The 20,564-nt window shown below is 37.6% G+C and overlaps 1 protein-coding gene across 3 annotated transcripts in view; it reads right to left on the reverse strand.

Annotated features, from left to right (window-relative positions):
• The window catches only part of LOC150088410 (1-phosphatidylinositol 4,5-bisphosphate phosphodiesterase classes I and II-like), a 1,046,313-nt gene that overhangs the window by 126,910 nt on the left and 898,839 nt on the right, over positions 1–20,564 (reverse strand). For all 3 annotated transcript variants that reach the window (XM_090369498.1, XM_090369497.1, XM_090369499.1), the window contains exon 29: positions 720–818. In XM_090369498.1, the coding sequence (XP_090225624.1) occupies positions 720–818 (99 nt within the window). The remainder of the gene's footprint in view (positions 1–719; positions 819–20,564) is intronic.

Consider the following 20,564-nt stretch of genomic DNA (forward strand, 5'->3'; position numbering starts at 1 on the left):
CAGAGTTAGTAAGGAATTTGGACTAAGGATGAATATGGCTAAAACAAAAATAATGATGAACAAGTATGCCACAGAAAGGGATATAATGATTTAAGGAGCAGTAATTGAAAAGATGCAGTCATATACATATCTGGGACAAGTCATTAGCTGTAATAATGATAAATGGATGGAAGTCAAGAGAAGAACCAATTTTTCTGAAACGTAAAATAATGAACCAATGTATACTCCCCACCATGACTTATGGAACTGAAACTTGGGCATTCACCAAAAGAATGGAAGAGAAGCTGAGAACTACACAGTGAATAATGGAACAAATTATAATGGGAATCAGACTGTTAGATAAGAAGAGAAACACATGGATTAGGCAGCAAACTCAAGTAAAGGACATTCTTATCAAAACTAAAGAACTAAAATGGTCTTGGGCAGGACACATAGCTTGAAGACATGATGACAGATGGACTAAGAAAATAACAGAATGGTACCCAAGAGGAGCTAAGAGAAAACCTGGAAGACAACAATGGAGATGGTCAAATAAAATTCATGAGTTCGTGGGTAGTAAATGGATGGCCATTGCACAAAACAGAAGGAACTGGAAAGTTGCTGGAGAGGCCTTCATCCTGCAGTGGATTGAAAATGGCTGATGATGATGTTGTTAGGAATGTTAACTAATTTTTCATATATATCTTGTTAAAAATTGAATAATGAATGCAGTTACTTACAGGTTCTTGGTATTTCTTGCATAACTCCATCTCTGCTTGCAATCGTTCTTTATTTAATGCATATAAACTTTGTGAATGAGTTTTCCTCAATTCTTCTAGCTGAATGGAAAAGTTAAGAAATTTCTGTTTTAACTGCCAAGTAAGATGTAAGTAGAGAAAGATACACAATTTTAATAAATCACATTGTTACCATTTAAAACTTTTAAAATAACCAAGTAAAAGGTAAACCCATGATACAGCAAAAAGAGATTCACATGCATTCCCGAATAGCATTCTAATACACACATAATTACATGGTTTAGAAGTTAAAAAAGGATTTAATGTAGCTGCACATTAATTACTATATTGATATTATTCTAATTATAACCTTTTTGTTTGAAAGGGAGTAACGCAGTTCAGAACTCATTAATATCCATGATCTTATTTAAACATTGCAGTTAACAGTCAAATCTTTAAAACTTAAAATCTTCCTAAGCAAGAAGACGATTTAGTAAATATCACATACGTGAGGTTAATTTCAGTGTCACATTTTAGAAATTATTAGTAATTTCTGCATATCAAATCACAGTGCTATTTCTGAATTTTAATACAGAAGAATTTTAATATTCATTCAACTAATATTAAAAAACATCTAAAGAAAGAAACTGTTTACTGTTGTAATTTATCTTGTAATTTCACACTAATAACATTTTTAACAATGATGTAATGTGTATAAACAACATGTTCTACACTGGATACATACTAAATTAGATGCATTGATATTTCAAGAATTATAATACAAACCTTTGTCTTGCCATTGGTCATTCTGCCCTCCCCATAAAACAAGTGGCTCGGGACCTAGTGAGATGGAGAAAATAGTGGTTCTGTCAGATTTCACCGTGTGATCAGTGACTGTTTTGTGATGTCCCATATCTGTTTATTGTATTCACTTACTGTCCCTAATTTTTTTAGTTTTCTTGAATAGCAAGTCTACCAAGAATGGGATTTATATCCTAGGAAAAACTGAAAAAGATGGGTTTTATATTCTAATATGCTGCCTTCCATTCTATCATGCAATTTGCTATGCTGATTTAAAAACTGATATCCATTTTTCTGTACTGATTTTAAAAACTGATATCCATTTTTCTGTGCTGATTTTAAAAACTGATCTCCTTAAATCGGGAAAAGAAAAAGGGTTTTTATTATTTTTTTTTATTTTAAGAATAGCACTTCACTCCATTAAGCAAAACTATCACTTTACAAGGTTCCACATAATTTGGGAAAAGATTTTCCCAGAGATTTCTGAGGCTCTAAGTTTTCTGGAAAGTAATTAAGGACTTAATTATTTTCCAGAAAATTTACGAACTATTTTACAAAAAAAAAAAAAAAAGAGAGAGAGAGAGAGAGAGAGAGAGAGAGAGAGAGAGAGAAAAGAAAAGCACAGAGCTCTTTAAATTTGCTTGTGTATAAAAATTATGCATTAGCATAATTTTTATGCACAAGCAAACCAACTGAAGTTGTGAGGTGGCATCATTACATAACATCTCGTACTGTGAATTCCTTCACAATGAGTTGCCCATCTCATTATACCTGAAATAAGTAACACTCCCTCAGTAGAGAAGACTACTGTTACTTATTTGCAGTGGGCGCTACCCCACCCAGATGGCCATATCCGGGCTATTTGGGTCCTCATCGGTGAGTGGGTAGGTGCGCTGATGGTGTAACAGCTGACAACCCAGTTGTGAATTAATTTCACAGTATGAGAGATGTCAAGTGGGGTGTAGTTTAATATGTGTAGGATTTATGGCTAAAAAGCCTGCAGGAAGAGTTTACTGTCATATAAATTTATCAGGCAGAGAGCGTTCGGGTCTCTGAAAAGTAGCAAATTATATCTTTCATATGTAACTTTATTAATAAGCCTGTCTTCTCTGCTTCTTGATATGAAACAGTGGTTAGATCACAGCTATAAATTTTAGCAGTGTATAGCCTTCTGATGAGGCCTCCTGGTCTGACAACCTTTTCCAGAGTTTAGCTTCCTTTACACTTAACTCTGAATCTCATTAAAAAAAGAAATGAATAGGGCTGCTCATTTTCCGGTACTATAGGGTCAGACCTTATGTCCAGTTTTTTCCTTCAAATTTTTAAGTGTGTATATTTTTGATGTTATGTTTGTTCAGTCTGTTGGAATGATATTTTCCATGCTTCCTGGCTTTGATATGATGCAATTGCAATCCCTATAGAATAACCCTCAGTCTTTAACAGATTGGAGGTCTACTGCAGTTTCTTCCTCCCTTTTGAATACTCTACAATGTTTTATTCTCCATTCTGTGACCTCTCATATCCACTATGGGAGAAGAGGAATTCTCTGATCTCAAAATTGAGACTATATTTTTCATTACTGAGGCCCTCAACCTAAAGGTTCAACTCAATCAAGTTTTATAGTCCTTGCTTCACCTTCTGGTGCTGTTCACCCCAAAAAAGTAGTTTGAAAGTATTTTCAAATAGCTACCTACAGAACAGCATCCTGTTTTGGAATAGAAAATTTACTAAATGGGTCATCGCTTTGGCATCATTTTCCTACTTTCTTTCATCATGAAAAGGAAAATGATGAAAGAAAGTAGGAGAGTTGATAACTTCAGTTTTTTTAATATCACTTTATTTAGTAAAAAATCAAAATATCAACCACATATTATGTTAGTATTGAAAGTAGTGAAGAAAGTTATTATCATATTTTTTTAAATAGTGTATTATGATTTTTAGTAAAATGAAATGGCATGAAATGGTTTTTAGTTGCAGTGGGGATCGTGTTGACTGAATTCAGAATGATCCAGCTGGAATTACTGGGTGAAATGCGTTATGAATCAAAATTTCTGTCAATAAAACAGCAAAAAAAAAAAAAAAAAAAAAGCTAAAAATTTATATAACCAAAGAACATTCATCTCACAGATGACTAAACATGCTGTTCAGTGGGTGAACACTCATAATAGCCTGCATTTTATCATGACAAGTGAATAGAAACAACATAGTCTGTGTTATTTGAGAGTACTAAGAACATTCTTTGTTTGTTTGTTATTTGGGTTTTAGGAGCATTAGCAATTAAGACCATATTACTCCGGGATATGCGGTGGTCAGTCCCTGACCTTTCCGCATCCTCCGTATTTGGTGGTGTACTAAGAACAATTTAACTTACGATGATATACCACTAACCTAACTAGCTAAGGAGGAGCAGGAGCAGTTAAAAAACTGCATTCGTCATACAGATGAACTTAAATTTGTACTTAAATCAACATTGAAATGCTCATAGTTTTAAGCACCCTAATCATGTAAGTTTTCATTATTTTTGTGCATATCTAAATATTTAAAAATCTATATTTTTTATCTATTTTCAAGTGAGAGCTATTTCCCAAATGCATGGGAAACAGGCTCCCTATAGTGAGTTTCTTTATTATATTTTGAAGTTTTGAAAAAAATGAAAACTTTGTGCATACATGCTTTTAAATATTAATTTCTTCTTGAGTTGATTGCCCATCATTTAAGTAAAATTATTATCAAAATGACACCAGAATAAAAAAAAAAAAATTCACCATTACTTAACTTTTTTTTTTTTTTTTTTTTGTGAAGCAATATTATTCCCTACAGCTATATATTTATCATTTAATTTTATTTCATCAACTTTCATATCTAAATTCCAGAGTACATCAGCTTTTTAAAGCCAAAATCATACCACGATGTCCAAGAGGGGACATAAATTGAAATTGACGAAAGACAGTTGTGGAATAGATGTGCAGAAATTTGCCTTTCTGCACATCTATTCCACAACTGTCTTTCCTCAATTGTTGGTGGGTGGTTGATTGTTGGAACAAACTTCCACATGCGGTAGTGGAGGTTGACGACTTAAATAAGTTCAAGGAAGAACTAAACAAACATTTGGAGTGAATGGATGGGTGAAGAGGGTAACAGGCATTCTGTGTGTTATCAGACACTCAGTCTAAAACACTGATGGATCCAATATCTTTCTATTTCAGAAGATTTAGGAGACGTCCAGTTGGCCTACCTCCCTAAAATTCACTCATGCACACCTTCTCGATGGTAAGCCTTGTTATGTCACTTAGGTGGCAACCAACGTGTAGAGTGGTTCACTTCAAGTTGCCTGGTCAGTGTGAAGATGAAATTACCAAACCCTCCAGCACATGACAGCACGATGAAACAAATGGCTGTCAGTCCAGTGGCTTTCACTTCCCCTCTTATGACAGCAAGTGGAAAAAGTGGATCGCAAATTAGTAACACATACAACATACCCAATTTCCTTCCTGATGAGGTAGAACATGCGTTGAAGAAAATGAAGAATCAGAAAACCCTGGGGGAAGATGAATATACTGTAGAGTTACTAAAATTGGTAGGAAGAGATATGACAAAAAAACTGGCAAGACTCTTCACAAAATGCATTAGAAAAGGTGTGATGCCTAAGAAGTGGAATAATGCAATCATAGTTTTGCTGCATAAGAAAGGAGATAAATGATAAATTGAAAATTATAGACCAATTAGCTTGTTATCCCACATTTACAAGAAGAGAAACACAAGGGTCATTACTAACAGATTTGAAAGAATACTGGATGAGAATCAACCGAAAGAGCAAGCTGGCTTTAGGACAGGATTCTTAACTAGGGATCACCTTCGCGTAATATCACAGCTAATGGAGAAAGCAAATGAATATAAAACACCATTATGTTTTATATTCATCCCTGGCAAAATCCCAAAATCCCTGGCATTTGTGGATTATGAAAAGGCATTTGACTCGATACAGCATAAGGCAATGTTTTGGGCACTGGAAAGATAAGACATAGATACCATATATATAATGATTTTGAAGAAAATATATGAGAACGCTACTTCCTTTATTAGACTAGTTTGTAAAATAATAAGAGGAGTTAACAAAATACAGTACATAGAACACTTCCTACGGAAGTTTCCTTCCATACTTAAAACACTTCTGTATTGAGCATTACAGCTCTAATTTATACTATCTAATTTATTAGACTAGATAAAGACAGTAGCAAATTTAAAATTGAGAAAGGAGTTAAACAAGGAGACACAATATCTCCGAAACTGCTTGCACTGCTTCTATTGGAATGAGCAGAAGCCTGAAAAACACGATGCAGGATATTTCAGAGCCTGCTGGAAGTCATTGCGGTACAAGTAAACACATGGGTTGTGTTAGGGTAGCTAAGAATAGAAACAGGTGCATGTATACTTGCGTGTACACCAATGCTAGGAGTTTAGTAAATAAATTTGATGAATTTGAGGTATTGCTCAAAACATCAAAGGCAGATATTGTTGGGATATCAGAGACGTGGTGTCACACAGATATAAGGAATGCAGAACTGGAATTTGGGGAGTACAATGTGTATAGAAAGGATAGACAGGACAGGAGGGGTTATGCTATTAGTTAAAAAACACATAAAATCCAAGGAAGTGAAGCCAGTCGACATTGATGGACAGGGCAGTGTCAAGTCAGTTTGGTGTGACATAAGCATAGGTAAATCAAAATTGAGAGTAGGAGTGTGCTATAGGCCTAATGACTCTGATGAGTATAATAAGATACTGTACAGGGAAATAGAATGGGCCAGTAAATCAGAGAGTCTTATAATGGGGGATTTTAATTTCCCAGATATTGACTGGAATTTGTGGGCTGGTCACTCACACACTAGCAAGGCTTTTGTGGATTTATTGGATGATTGTTTTCTACACCAGCATGTTCGGGAGGCAACTAGAGGGAGTAATACTCTTGATCTGATTATCAGCAGTGATTCTTCATGCATTAGTAATCTGCAGATAAAGGAACCACTGGGTGGCAGTGATCACAGTGTGCTGAAGTGGGGTTTACTCAAGTAGGTAACTACCATCAGAGGTAAAGGGAAGGGTTTTTGCTTCTGTAAAGGCGACTACGATGGACTGAGACAGTATTTAAATTCTATACAGTGGGACCAACTGATGATGTTACCAACAGCAAATTCAAAATGGGAAGCATTCAAGGAACTAATCTTGGAAGCTACCAGGCTTTACATACCAACCAAGAAATATTGTTCTAGGTTCAGGCCTAAATGGTTGTCAGATGAACTAATGAGACATATGGCAGAGAAGAAAAATGCATGGGATACATACAAATTAATGGGTGACATGGAAGCCTATGATAGATATAAGTTGGTCTGTAACCAAGTCACAAAGGAGATTAGGCAGGCAAAGGCAGATTATGAGAAATCCTTGGCAAAGGATGCAAAGAAAAACAGAAAAGAGTTCTTTACCTATTTAAACTCAAGAAGGAAAGGGATGAATCAGATTGGTCCACTGGATGTTGATGGTTCAACAGTTGAGGATCCAGCTCAGGTGGCTAACAATCTAAACGAGTATTTTGCATCTACATTCACACATGAGGAGTTATTCAGGAAGGGGAATGTCGTAGGTGAAGTAAACATTGGCAGAGAGCTAGATGATTTTCTAATAACTGAGAGGAAAGTGGAGGAGAAATTGTTGAGGATAAACATAAAAAAGGCACCCGGGGTGGATGGGATCTATCCAGTTATATTAAAGGAGGCAGCAAAGGAAGTAAGCAAATCCCTAGCCATAATTATGAGAGCTTCTTTGGACTCAGGGGAGGTACCCATGGACTGGAGATGTGCAAATGTAACCCCAATTCACAAAGGAGGATCAAAGGCTGACACAAGTAATTATAGACCTGTTAGTTTAACTTCGGTTCCAGGAAAATTAATGGCGACACTGGTTAAAGAAGCACTGCAGGATCATCTGAACAAGAATTCAGTTATAGCTCAGACACAGCATGGTTTTGTTAAGGGCAGGTCTTGTCTGACCAATTTGATTGGATACTATGATGTAGTCACAAAAGAACTGGATGCAGGGAATAACTTTGATATTATATATTTGGATCTTAGAAAGGCTTTTGATACTGTTGCGCATGGAAGACTGCTGCACAAATTGGAGAAGTGTGGCATTGGAGGCAAATTGCTGCTATGGATAAAGGGATGGTTGAGTGGCAGAAGACAGAGAGTGGTAATCAATGGACACTGCTCAACGTGGACTAATGTTATTAGTGGAGTTCCTCAGGGTTCAGTGTTGGGTCCATTGTTGTTTTCTGTATTTATAAATGATATTGATGATGGTGTATCAGGTTTAATGTCCAAGTTTGCAGACGATACCAAGGTTGGCAGGGTTATCAAGGATACTACTGACACTATGCTGCTGCAACAGGATCTGGAAAGGTTGAGCAGATGGGCTGAGAGGTGGCAAATGAAGTTTAACATTGACAAATGTAAAGTACTACATATGGGAAACAGTAACCCCAGATCAATGTATCAACTCTGTGGTACTGCACTGACAGTGGTAGAGAATGAAAAGGACCTGGGGGTAATTGTGCAGGCAGATATGAAGTTCTCTGAGCAGTGCAGACAAGCTGCAAGAGTAGCTCATGGTGTCTTGTCAATGATATACACGAATTTTTCTAGCAGGGACAGGGATGTGATTATTCCCTTGTATAAGGCATTGGTCAGGCCACACCTTGAGTACTGTATACAGGTCTGGAGGCCTCATTTCAAGAAGGATGTAGAGCTGCTGGAATGAGTACAGAGAAGGGCAACAAGATTAGTGAATGGAACAAAGGGTTGCTCTTACGAAGAAAGGCTTAAGTATTGTAAATTACAGAGCCTGGAGACTAGGCATCGGCGAGGTGATCTGATAGAGGTGTATAAGGCTTTGAATGGCTTGAGCATGCTCAATGCCGATGGGATTCTTCCTCTTGCTCAGAATAATCACCTGAGAGGGCATAAATTCATTCAAATTGAGGAAGGACGGATGTCGGATAGATGTGCGGAAATTTGCCTTTAGCCAGCGGGCAGTTGGTTTGTGGAATAGACTCCCATAGCTTGTTGTTGAAGTTGATAGCCTAAACAAATTTAAGGCTCAGCTGGACAGGTATTTCGAACGAATGGAGGGGTGAAATGGGAGTAGTGGTTGGTTTTTTTTTTTTTTTTTTGGCTGATGCTGAATAAGCTTGCTTTCTTGCATCATATGCCTCTACTAATGCTAATGCCAATGCTAACTGTTTACAGCTGCCCTTGAGGAAGTTTTCCAAAAATTAGACTGGTCACAGAAAGGAGTTAATGTGAATGGAGAGTACCAAAACCATTTACAATTTGCAGTTCACATTGTGGTCATAAGCCACAATCCCAAAGAATTAGAGGAAAATCTTAGTCAGTTATGCAGAGTTGGTAAGGATTTTAGACTAAAGATGAATACGGCTGAAACAAAAGTAATGATGAAAGGGATATAATGATTGAAGGAGCAGTAATTGAAAAGGTGGAGTCGTGTATTTATCTGGGACAAGTTATTAGCTGTAATAATGATAAGTGGCTGGAAATTAAGAGAAGAATAAATTTTGTATGGATAGCATTCAGGAAATATAGTCACATACTGAAGAGCAATATCCCAGTTTGTCTGAAACGTAAAATAATGAATCAATGTATACTCCCCACCATGACTTATGGAAGTGAAACTTGGGCACTCACCAAAAGAATGGAAGAGAAGCTGAGAACTACACAGCGAAGAATGGAACGAATTATATTGGGAATCAGACTGTTAGATAAGAAGAGAAACACATGGATTAGGCAGCAAATTCAAGTAAAGGACATTCTTATCAAAACTAAAGAACTAAAATGGTCTTGGGCAGGACACATAGCTCGAAGACATGATGACAGATGGACTAAGAAAATAACAGAATGGTACCCAAGAGGAACTAGAAGAAAACCTGGAAAACAATAATGGAGATGGATAGATGAAATACATGAGTTTATGGGTAGTAAATGGATGGCCGTTGCACAAAACAGAAGGTTGTTGATGTTATTTTGTTTTTTATGAGCATTAGCAACTAAGGCCATATTGCTCCAGGGATATGCAGTGGTCAATCACTGACCTTTCCGCATCCTCCATATTTGGTGGTCACGGGCTCGAACCCCGGTCTAATCAAGAAGCTTGTGCTATGCACTGCTGCTCCTGCCCACCTGGCTACGGAGACGCCCAAAACAGAAGAAACTGGAAAGTTACTAGAGAGGCCTTCATCCTACAGTGGACTGAAAATGGCTGATGACGATGGTCGGTTAAATGGGCAGAATTTTTATTTTTTTTGGCTGTGCTATATAAGCTTGCTTTCTTGCACCAAATTAACATTAGCATTAGTAGAGGCATACAATGCAAGAAAGCAAAAAACAAAACTACTCCCATTTCACCCCTCCATTCATTCCTAATACCTATTCAGTTCAGCCTTAAATTTATTTAGGCTATCAACTTCCACAACAAAAGATGGAAGTCTGTTCCACCAATCAAATACCCGCTGGCTAAAGGCAAACTTCCGCACATTTATCCTACAACTGTTTTTCCTTAATTTGAATTTATACCCTCCCAGGTGATTATTCTGAGCAAGATAAAGAATCCCATCAGCATTGAGCATACTCAAACCATTCAAGGCTTTATACACCTCTATCAGATCACCTCGCTGGTGCCTAGTCTCCAGACACTGTAATCTGCAAAACTTAAGCCTTTCTTCATAAGAGCAACCCTTCGTTCCATTCACTAATCTTGTTGCCCTTCTCTGTACTCATTGAACAGCTCTACATCCTTCTTAAAATGAGGAATCCGGACCTGTATACAGTATTCAAGGCGTGGCCAGACCATTGCTTTATAAAAGGGGATAATCACCTCCTTATCCCTGCTAGAAAAAAAATGGACTGAACCCTGCGGGACTCCACTAATAACATTTAGTCCACGAAGAGCAGTATCGATTGATTACCACACTCTGTCTTCTCCCAATCAACCATCCCTTTATCTATAGCAGCAATTTGCCTCCAATGCCACACTGCTCCAATTTGTGCAGCAGTCATCCATGTGCAACAGTATCAAAAGTCTTTATAAGATCCAAATATATGATATCGAAGTTATTCCCTGCATCCAATTCCTTAGTGACGACATCATAGTATCCAATCAGATTGGTCAGACAAGACTTCCCCTTAACAAAACAAAATCATGCTGTGTCCGTGCTGTAACTGAATTCTTGTCTAGATGATCCTGCAGTGCTTCTTTAACTAGTGCCTCCATTAATTTCCCTGGAACAGAAGTTAAACTAACAGGTCTATAGTTACTTGTGTCACCCTTTGATCCTCCTTTGTGAATTGGGTCACATCTGCACATCTACAGTCCATGGGTACCTCCCCTGAGTCCAAAGAAGGTGCATAATTATGGTTAAGGGTTTGCTTACTTCCTTTGCTACCTCCTTTAATATAACTGGATAGATCCCATCCACCCCGGGTGCCTTTTTTATGTTTATCTTCAAAAATTTCTCCTCCACTTTCCTATCTGGTATTACAAAATCATCTAGCTCATTGCTAGAGTTTAATTCATCTCTGGCATTCCCCTCCCTGATTAATTCCTCATGTTTGAATGTAGATGCAAATACTCATTTAGTTTGTTGTCCACCTGAGTAGGATCATCAACAATTGAACATCAATATCCAGAGGACCAATCTGATTCATCCCTTTCCTTCAAGAGTTTACATCGGTAAAGAACTCTTTGCTGTTTTTCTTTGTATCCTTTGCCAAAGATTTTCTCATAATCTGCCTTTGCCTGGTTATCTCCTTTGTGATTTGGTTACAGACCAGCTTATATCTATCATAGGCTTCTATGTCACCCATTAATTTATATGTATCCCATGCATTTTTCTTCTCTGCCACATCTCAGTAGTTCATCTGACATCCATTTAGGCCTAAACATTGAACAATATTTCTTAGTTAATATGTAAAGCCAAGTAGCTTCCAAGATTAATTCTTTGAATGCCTCCCATTTTGAATTTGCTGTTGGTAACATTATCTGTTGGTCCCACAGTATAGAATTTAAACTGTCTCAGACCCCTGTACTCACCTTTATGAAAGCAAAAACTCTTCCCTTTACCCCTGATGGTAGTTACCTCTTTGAGTAAATCCCACTTCAGCACACTGTGATCACTGCCACCTAGTGGTTCCTTTATCTGCAGATTCTTAATGCAAGAAGAATCACTACTGATAATCAGATCAAGAGTATTACTCCCTCTAGTTGCCTCCCGAACATGCTGCTGTAGAAAACAATCATCCAATAATGCACCTGTTCCACAAAACCCTTGCTAGTGTGTGAGTGACCAGCCCCCAAATTCCAGTCAATATCTGGGAAATTAAAATCCCCCATTATAAGACTCTCTGATATACTGGCCCACTCTATTTCCCTGTACAGTTTCTTATTATACTCATCAGAGTCATTAGGCCTATAGCACACTCCTACATTCAATTTTGATCTCCCAATACTTATGTCACACCAAACTGACTCGACACTGCACTGTCCAGTGATGTCGACTGGCTTCACTTCCTTGGATTTTATGTGTTTCTTTACTAATAGCATAATCCCTCCTCCCTTCCTATCCTGTCTATCCTTTCTGTGCACATTGTACTCCCCAAATTCCAGTTCTGCATTCCTTATATCTGTGTGACACGTCTCTGATATCCTAACAATATCTGCCTTTGATGTTTTGAGCAATACCTCAAATTCATCAAATTTATTTACTAAACTCCTAGCATTGGTGTACACTCAAGTATACATGCACCTATTTCTATTCTTAGCTACCCTAACACAACCCATGTGTTTACTTGTACCGCAATGACTCCCAGCAGTCTCTGAAATATCCTGCATCTTGTTTTTCAGGTGTCTGCTCATTCCAATAGAAGCAGTACAAGAATCTCTTTCAACTCTGCCAGTGGCTACTGTTAATCTATTAGTCCTTGTATCTATCATGTATATATCCCCCCAAGCTAGCAGTTTTCCGACACACCTAACACTTCTCGATGGCATCAGCAAATATTCTTGTACCCTTTCTATTTAAGTGTATCCCATCCCTGTAGAAGCAGCCTCTCCTGTTAACAAGTACAGACCAGGCTGAAAAAAATTCTACCCCTTGAGCCTTGCACAATCTTTCCAGGGATATGCTTCTACTAATGTTAATGCTAACAGGTGCATTATCCTTCTCTGATTTTCAAAGTTATTTTTGCGCTATTTATACATATTAAAACCATGTCTATTTTTAGCTGTAAATATAGATAAGATATAGAAGCATACTGACAATTTTATGTACAAACTGCCAGAAAAATTTCAGGCAGGCAGTTTGTACATAAAAGAATAAATTATTTGAAACATGCTCAAAATATCTTCCAAAAACATAGATTAATACACATACTTCCAAGAAGCTGCACATGGAATATACAGTCAACGTGTTCCCTTCTGGAATAGTTTATATGCATATTGCCTCTTGCTATTAGAAATTTTGGCAGAAACTTGCTATGTATTAAGGTTAACCCACTCCAATTTGTAACAAAGTGGTATCACATAGCTTGATAGGCTAAAGATTTTAATTTTAATATTTGAAAAATATGTCGCATTTTAGGGAAAAAGCCTCAAGTTGCATAGTGGGTTAGCATGCTTACAAGTTATGCAAATGCATCAGATCTGCTTGCAGCTAATTACTAAATAGTTATAAAATTGGCATCATTATGTATATCTCATATTGTGAATACCTTCACAACGAGTTGTCATGATATTGCACTACCTCGAATAAGTAACTCTTTGCCATAGGAGAAGACTATTGTTACTTATCAACTTATTGGTGGCATCTGCTGGGAATACCTGAGAGCAAAGTTGATAACAATAATAAGGAATCTAACAATAAGATAAACATTGATATAGATTCAAACATTAAAATCTTATGTATAAAAGAGGTATGTATTAAGTTAAGTTACTGGTAAAATAAATAATAAATGAATTAATTGGTGAATAGAAAACATTCACACATGAGGAGTTATTCAGCGAGGGGAATGCCAGAGGTGTATTCAACTCTAGCAGTAAGCTAGAAAATCTTGAAATAACTGAGAGCAAAGTGGAGGAGAAATTGTTGAAGATAAACACAAGAAAGGCACCTGGGGTGGATGGGATCTATCCAGTTATATTAAAGGAGGCAGCAAAGGAAGTAAGCAAACCCTTAGCCATAATTATGAGAGCTTCCTTGGACTCAGGGGAGGTACCCATGGACTGGAGATGTGCAAATGTGACCCCAATTCACGAGGGAGGATCAAAGGCTGACACAAGTAATTATAGACCTGTGAGTTTAACTTCTGTTCCTGGAAAATTAATGGAGGCACTGGTTAAAGAAGCACTGCAGGATCATCTAGACAAGACTTCAGTTATAGCTCGGACACAGCATGGCTTTGTTAAGGGGAAGTCTTGCCTGACCAATTTGATTGGATACTATGATGCAGTCACAAAAGAACTGGATGCAGGGAATAACTTTGATATTATATACTTGGATCTTAGAAAGGCTTTTGATACTGTTGCACATGGAAGACTGCTGCACAAATTGGAGCAGCGTGGCATTGGAGGCAAATTGCTGCTATGGATAAAGGGATGGTTGAGGGGAAGAAGACAGAGAGTGGTAATTAATGGACACTGCTGATCGTGGACTAATGTTATTAGTGGAGTCCCTCAGGGTTCAGTATTGGGTCCTTTATTGTTTTCTGTATTTATAAATGATATTGATGATGGTATATCAAGCTTAATGTCCAAGTTTTCAGACGATACGAAGGTTGGCAGGGTTGTCAAGGACACTACTGACACTATGCTGCTGCAACAGGATCTGGAAAGGTTGAGCAGATGGGCTGAGAGGTGGCAAATGAAGAGGTGGCAACGTATCAACTCTGTGGTACTACACTGACAGTAGTAGAGAATGAAAAGGACCTGGGGGGTAATTGTGCAGGCAGATATGAAGTTCTCTGAGCAGTGCAGATGGGCTGCAAGAGTAGCTAATGGTGTCTTATCAATGATATATAAGAATTTTTGTAGCAGGGATAGGGAGGTGATTATTCTCTTGTATAAGGCAATGGTTAAGCTGCACCTTGACTACTGTATACAGGTCTGGAGGCCTCATTTCAAAAAGGATGTAGAGTTGCTGGAACGAATACAGAGAAGGGCAACAAGGTTAGTGAACGGAACGAAGGGTTGCTCTTATGAAGAAAAGCTTAAGTTTTGCAAATTACAGTGTCTGGAGACTAGACACCGGCGAGGTGATCTGATAGAGGTGTACAAAGCCTTGAATGGTTTTAGCATGCTCAATGCTGATGGGATACTGCCTCTTGCTCAGAATAATCACCTGAGACGGCATAAATTCAAATTGAGGAAAGACAGATGTAGGATAGATGTGCGACAATTTGCCTTTAGCCAGCGGGTAGTTGGTTGGTGGAACAGACTTCCATCCCTTGTTGTGGAAGTTGATAGCCTAAATAAATTTAAGGCTCAGCTGGACAGGTATTTCGAACGAATGGAGGGGTGAAGTGGAAGGGGTTTTTTGGCTGATGCTGCATAATCTTGCTCGCTTGCATCATATGCCTCTACTAATGCTAATTTCTAATGCTAATGGTAAACAAGGACACAGGGTGGATCTGAATGGATGTTTTAGGTGCCATCCTTTACATATACACATGTCCACACGTGCAGAAACTCACCATCTTCAGTAGCTATCCTTTGCATCTGCTGAGAAACCTCCATACAAACTTGATGTTGCTCAGGTATGAGTAACCTTGGAACCCAGGTGCACAAACATGTGTCATATATAAATGGTCATGGACAATAACACACGTGCTTCCTAATGATATTCTCAATGTCTCTGCCAGTTGCCGTATGTTATACAATCTTCTCTCCTGATTACAGAAGCAATATTTATGGCTTCTGTGGTTAGCTCCAGAATTTCCGATTTTCACGATTGAATCTCATCCATCTTTAACCATTCTATACCACCCATGAGCTGTGCTATATGGAAATGTAGCTTCACCATAGCCGCTTTTAACATTTCATGCACTTCAGCTGATGTTTTCTTGAGATGGAAACAAAATATGAGAGTAGCATACTGTTCCTCATATGTCATGTCCATCGTTATGTAAGCAGAGGCGGATTTAATGGCGGGCGCACCAGGCGTGCGCCCCGGGCTCCGACTTCTGAAGGGCCCACGCAAAACCCCAACAAATTAGTTGAGCATATTAGTTCAAAACTTTGTGATTATTATTTTGCTATTATTAATTATATTATACATATATTATATTCAAATTTTATTGGAAATAAAACATTAATAGGACAGTCGGTCCTCGTATAACACGTGTTTACATTACCCGAATTCGATCATACACGATTTATAAATAGGGGAACGTTTTCTTATATAACATGAACCGAATTCGCTTATGCACGATTCGCCTTTGTGTTTACAAGAAATGGCAGTCGAACGCGGAATCACCCCAACCGAACGCAACACGATAGGAATGAAGAAGATTCTGAAAATGTATTTATGTGTTTTATATCGGTGAAGGGGGAAACACATTTCACCATAATAACGTAAAAACCAACACAATTCCAGCTATCGATATAATCGCAAATGCAATTAGATGGAGTTTATTACCAGTTTATAACAGATTCCACTAGCAGAAACGAAACTGGAAATTGTTTTTATTGTTTTATGGTAGTAACCCCCAGAAATGTGCTTTAGTAAAATGTGGGATGTTAATAGTGTATCTTGGCCTTTACGGTGTTGTTTATTCAGTTGCTATACGCGAGCAGCTTTGTTTATGTGTATCAAGCGTGCCTCCTCGTTTTGTAATTGCGCTTTATTCCCTAAAAATTAGTAAAATACTTAAAAGGTGTGAAAAGGAAGCGTCCTGGCGAAGACACTGCAGATTCAGAGAGAGAGAAAAAAAAAGCAGTATCGATAAGCAGAGGCGGACTGGGTCAAAAATTCTTACCCGGGAAAATTTATTGTGGCCTCATACTACGGTTTATGGCCAAAATCACACCGGCCTCCGGCCCACCGGGATTTCCCGGGTAAGGCTTACGGCCAGTCCGCATCTGTCGATAGAGAAAAAAATATGAAATTGTGAAACGCTTTGAGCGAAATGAAAGACCATGTGATATTGCACGTGCTACAGACCTAAATGAGGCAACGCCGAGAATTACAAAGAATGCGGAGAAAATAAAAACAACTTTCGTAGCAGGAACAACTCAAAGTGTAATTAAAATCCATTAGATTAAGACACAAGAATTGGAAGGGATGGAACAGCTGTCATCTGTTTGGATAGAAATCAAACAAAAAACAAGTTTGCTTACGATAGAAGCAAAAGCATTAGCAATATTTTATTACGTAATAGTCATTACGTATTATAAAATACGTAAGTATTTTATTACGACTATTTTATTTAATATAATAATTTTTTTACGAATAACATACGTATTTTATTCATAAAAAATACTTTTTTGTATTAAAAATATTAAAAATACTTTATTATAATATAATAAATAATAAAAAAAATATTTATTATTTATTATATAATAATAAAAATATATATTATATTTTTTATTACATATTTTAATCATTAAAAAATACGTAAGTATTTTATAACAATTAAAATTACCCGATTATTTATTGTGTTTGGTAATGTTTTGGTTCCAAATGTGTGTTCAATCTTGGGTGGTCGGCACCTAACCCCACTTTTCCCATAGGGCCTGTTGTTTATATTGCACGATTTTGCATTGCACGAGGTTTTCTAGGAACAGGACTATCGTGCTATACGAGGACAGACTGTACATAATATTTTTTATTTATTTAAAAAAATGGTTAACATGTATTTTTATTTTCCCTGTCTCTCTCTTTTTTTAAGGGGCCCAATATTTTCTTCGGCACCCGGGGCCTCAACCGACCTTAATACGCTCCTGTATGTAGGCAAAATTGAACGGGCATAAACTTGATCAACTGCCAAGGTCACACCATGTGCACTAGTCAACTGTGCAGTTGCTATGTGATGCAGCTTGTTTTGGTCTTAAATTCCACAGCTCAGCTAGAAATAGCAAGCAGTATGGGTGTTCATGAAAAATTACAATAATACTGTTGCTATTTCTAGCAAGCAGTATTCAGAATAATTCTTTTTGGACAATTTTGATAACATTCTAAATTATTATATAGTATATATTGCAATTACTGCAATTAATACTCACGATAATGTAGAATATTATCAAAATTGCCCAAAAAGAATTATTCTGTAACCCAAATATCCAAAGCTGAAACTAAGAAACTGTAATCCCATTGGCAACTTCTACAACTTTAATTAATTAATTATTTAACATAATTAGATTAACAGAATTTTGTAAAACCTTTTTTTAGAAAAACTGTACCTCAAAGAAATGTTCTGACTTCACAGGCCTGAGTAGAGAAAACAGTGAGTTCCCGAAACAAAGAAAGAAGTCTTAATTAAATCTCAAATACTATGTATTCTGGGATATTAAATTTTTTTTTAGACATTTAAGAGATGCCAAGTGAGCAAAACTGTCCACCTTTCTCTAGGCACTTTCATTCCCATGTGGTGTCTGTGAGATACTAGTAACAGGTATCTAATCTTGTCTAAGGCTTTGATTTTATTAACTAAATGCAAACATCTGACAGAAATACAGGAACTCCCCGACTTACATAAGGATTGCATTCCGCTGAACGCTATGTTAGTTGGGGAATTTCCCCATGCTTGTACAGCATTTGCAACTGTGCTCGCTGAATTGATTGAATCAAAAAAGAAATGTTTGACGGACATGTAAATAGAATTATTTATTGTATTTATTCAATTTTTTTTATTTCATGCACAGAAAAAATTACAAAAATGTGCAATTTAAAAAAATTTCAAAATTATAAAATTACAAAAAAGAGAGGAGACGAGCATAATGTCAGTAAGTTTTACCTCTCGAGCATTTTGCCAGAATCAATGTCTTCAGCTGATAAGTACGCCGCTGTGGGGGTTGAGGGCTGTGGAGGTTTAGAAGCCACTAAACCTTACGAAAGAACATATTAATGGATGACTGGACAGTGGCTTTTTTCTTTTCATCGTAGATTTCTTTGTAGCAAGCAAGCATATCATTCACCCCTCTGTTAACTTTTAAGAATCGTTCACTGTCAGGATCCATCTTCTCAAACCTCGCCATTGCCAATGCAATTTCACGAAATGCTATTGCCATCTCTCTGGTGATGAAGTGTCTTGGCTCCTCGTTTGGTTCATCTTGAGCTTCGTCAGCATTTTCTTCTTTCACTATCTCTGCCTGAAAGTCAATAAGTTCTTCATTAGATAATTCCTTCTCTTCTTCCTCTATTAACTCCTCCATGTCTTTGGCATCAACCTCCAACTGAAGTAGCTCTGCAACCTAGGCGCCTCCGTAGCCAGGTGGGAAGGAGCAGCAGTGCGTAGCACACGCTTCTTGATTAGACCGGGTTTCGAGCCCGTCACCACCAAATACGGAGGATGCGGAAAGGTCATGGAATGACCACCGCATATTCCCGGAGCAATATGGCCTTAGTTGCTAATGCTCCTAAAAACCAAATAACAACAACAACAGCTCTGCAACCTTTACAATCTTATCTGTAATCTCTTCATATGATTCGTCTTTTTCAAATCCTTCGAAGCCTTTTACGTGCCGTGGGCATATTTTCTTCCATGCGCCATTTAAACAACTTTTAGTAATTTCTGCCCAGGCATTTATTAATGTTTAAGAGAGCTTGGTAAATATTGTAAGATTTCCAAAAGTCTCTTAATGTAAAATTTTTCTCACCATCTACTGCAGACAGTGCCTGAGCAATGTTGTGCGTAAATAGTATGCTTTTAAATACGAAATAACACCCTGATCCATAGGTTGGATGAGTGAAGTCATGTTTGGCAGCAGAAATATGACTCTCACGTTTGAATGTAGATCATCGAGATACGTAGGATGTCCAGGAGCATTATCTAATAGAAGCAAAATCTTGAAAGGAATATCATTGTCTTTACAATATTTTTCACCCTTGGGAATGAAGCATCATTTAAACCAATCCTCAAAGAGAGATATTGTTATCCTTTGATCAAAAATTCATGGGTAGGGTGGCTTTATTGATGCCCTTAAATGCATGAGAATTTCCAGGATGTTACACAAGCAGTGGTTTTAATCTGTAATCCTGCTACATTAGCCCCAAGCAAGAGCGTGGCCCTATCTTTTGATGCCTTGAAACCTGGCATTGTATTTTCCTCTTTGGCAATGTATGTTCAATCCGGTTTTTTTTTCCAATACAGAGCAGTCATGGATGACTGGACAGTGGCTTTTTTCTTTTCATCGTAGATTTCTTTGTAGCAAGCAAGCATATCATTCACCCCTCTGTTAACTTTTAAGAATCGTTCACTGTCAGGATCCATCTTCTCAAACCTCGCCATTGCCAATGCAATTTCACGAAATGCTATTGCCATCTCTCTGGTGATGAAGTGTCTTGGCTCCTCGTTTGGTTCATCTTGAGCTTCGTCAGCATTTTCTTCTTTCACTATCTCTGCCCTCTATTAACTCCTCCATGTCTTTGGCATCAACCTCCAACTTCAGTTGGAGGTTGATGCCAAAGACATGGAGCAAAAAGTCCATACTGAATAGCCGCCTTCATCAATAATTTTTTCCAAAACATCACAAATTTTCTCTGCAGCTGCAGAATAGGCCCTGGCGACATCACCGCATACTTTAACATTGTTGGAACCAGCATGATGCTTGAACCTATTAAACCACCCGTTGCTTGCCACAAACTTGGGTTGGGATTTGCCGTACTTATCCTTAATATCTTTATAAATACTTGTTGTTTTTGCTTGAATGGTTATTAGACTCAGGGACACTAGCTTCTGAATCTGATTTTCGATCCATATTATTAAAAGC

The sequence above is a fragment of the Mastigoproctus giganteus genome, chromosome 3 (assembly GCF_048544385.1).
Source record: "Mastigoproctus giganteus isolate SK-2022 chromosome 3, ASM4854438v1, whole genome shotgun sequence".
NCBI classification, from domain to species: Eukaryota; Metazoa; Arthropoda; class Arachnida; order Uropygi; family Thelyphonidae; genus Mastigoproctus; species Mastigoproctus giganteus.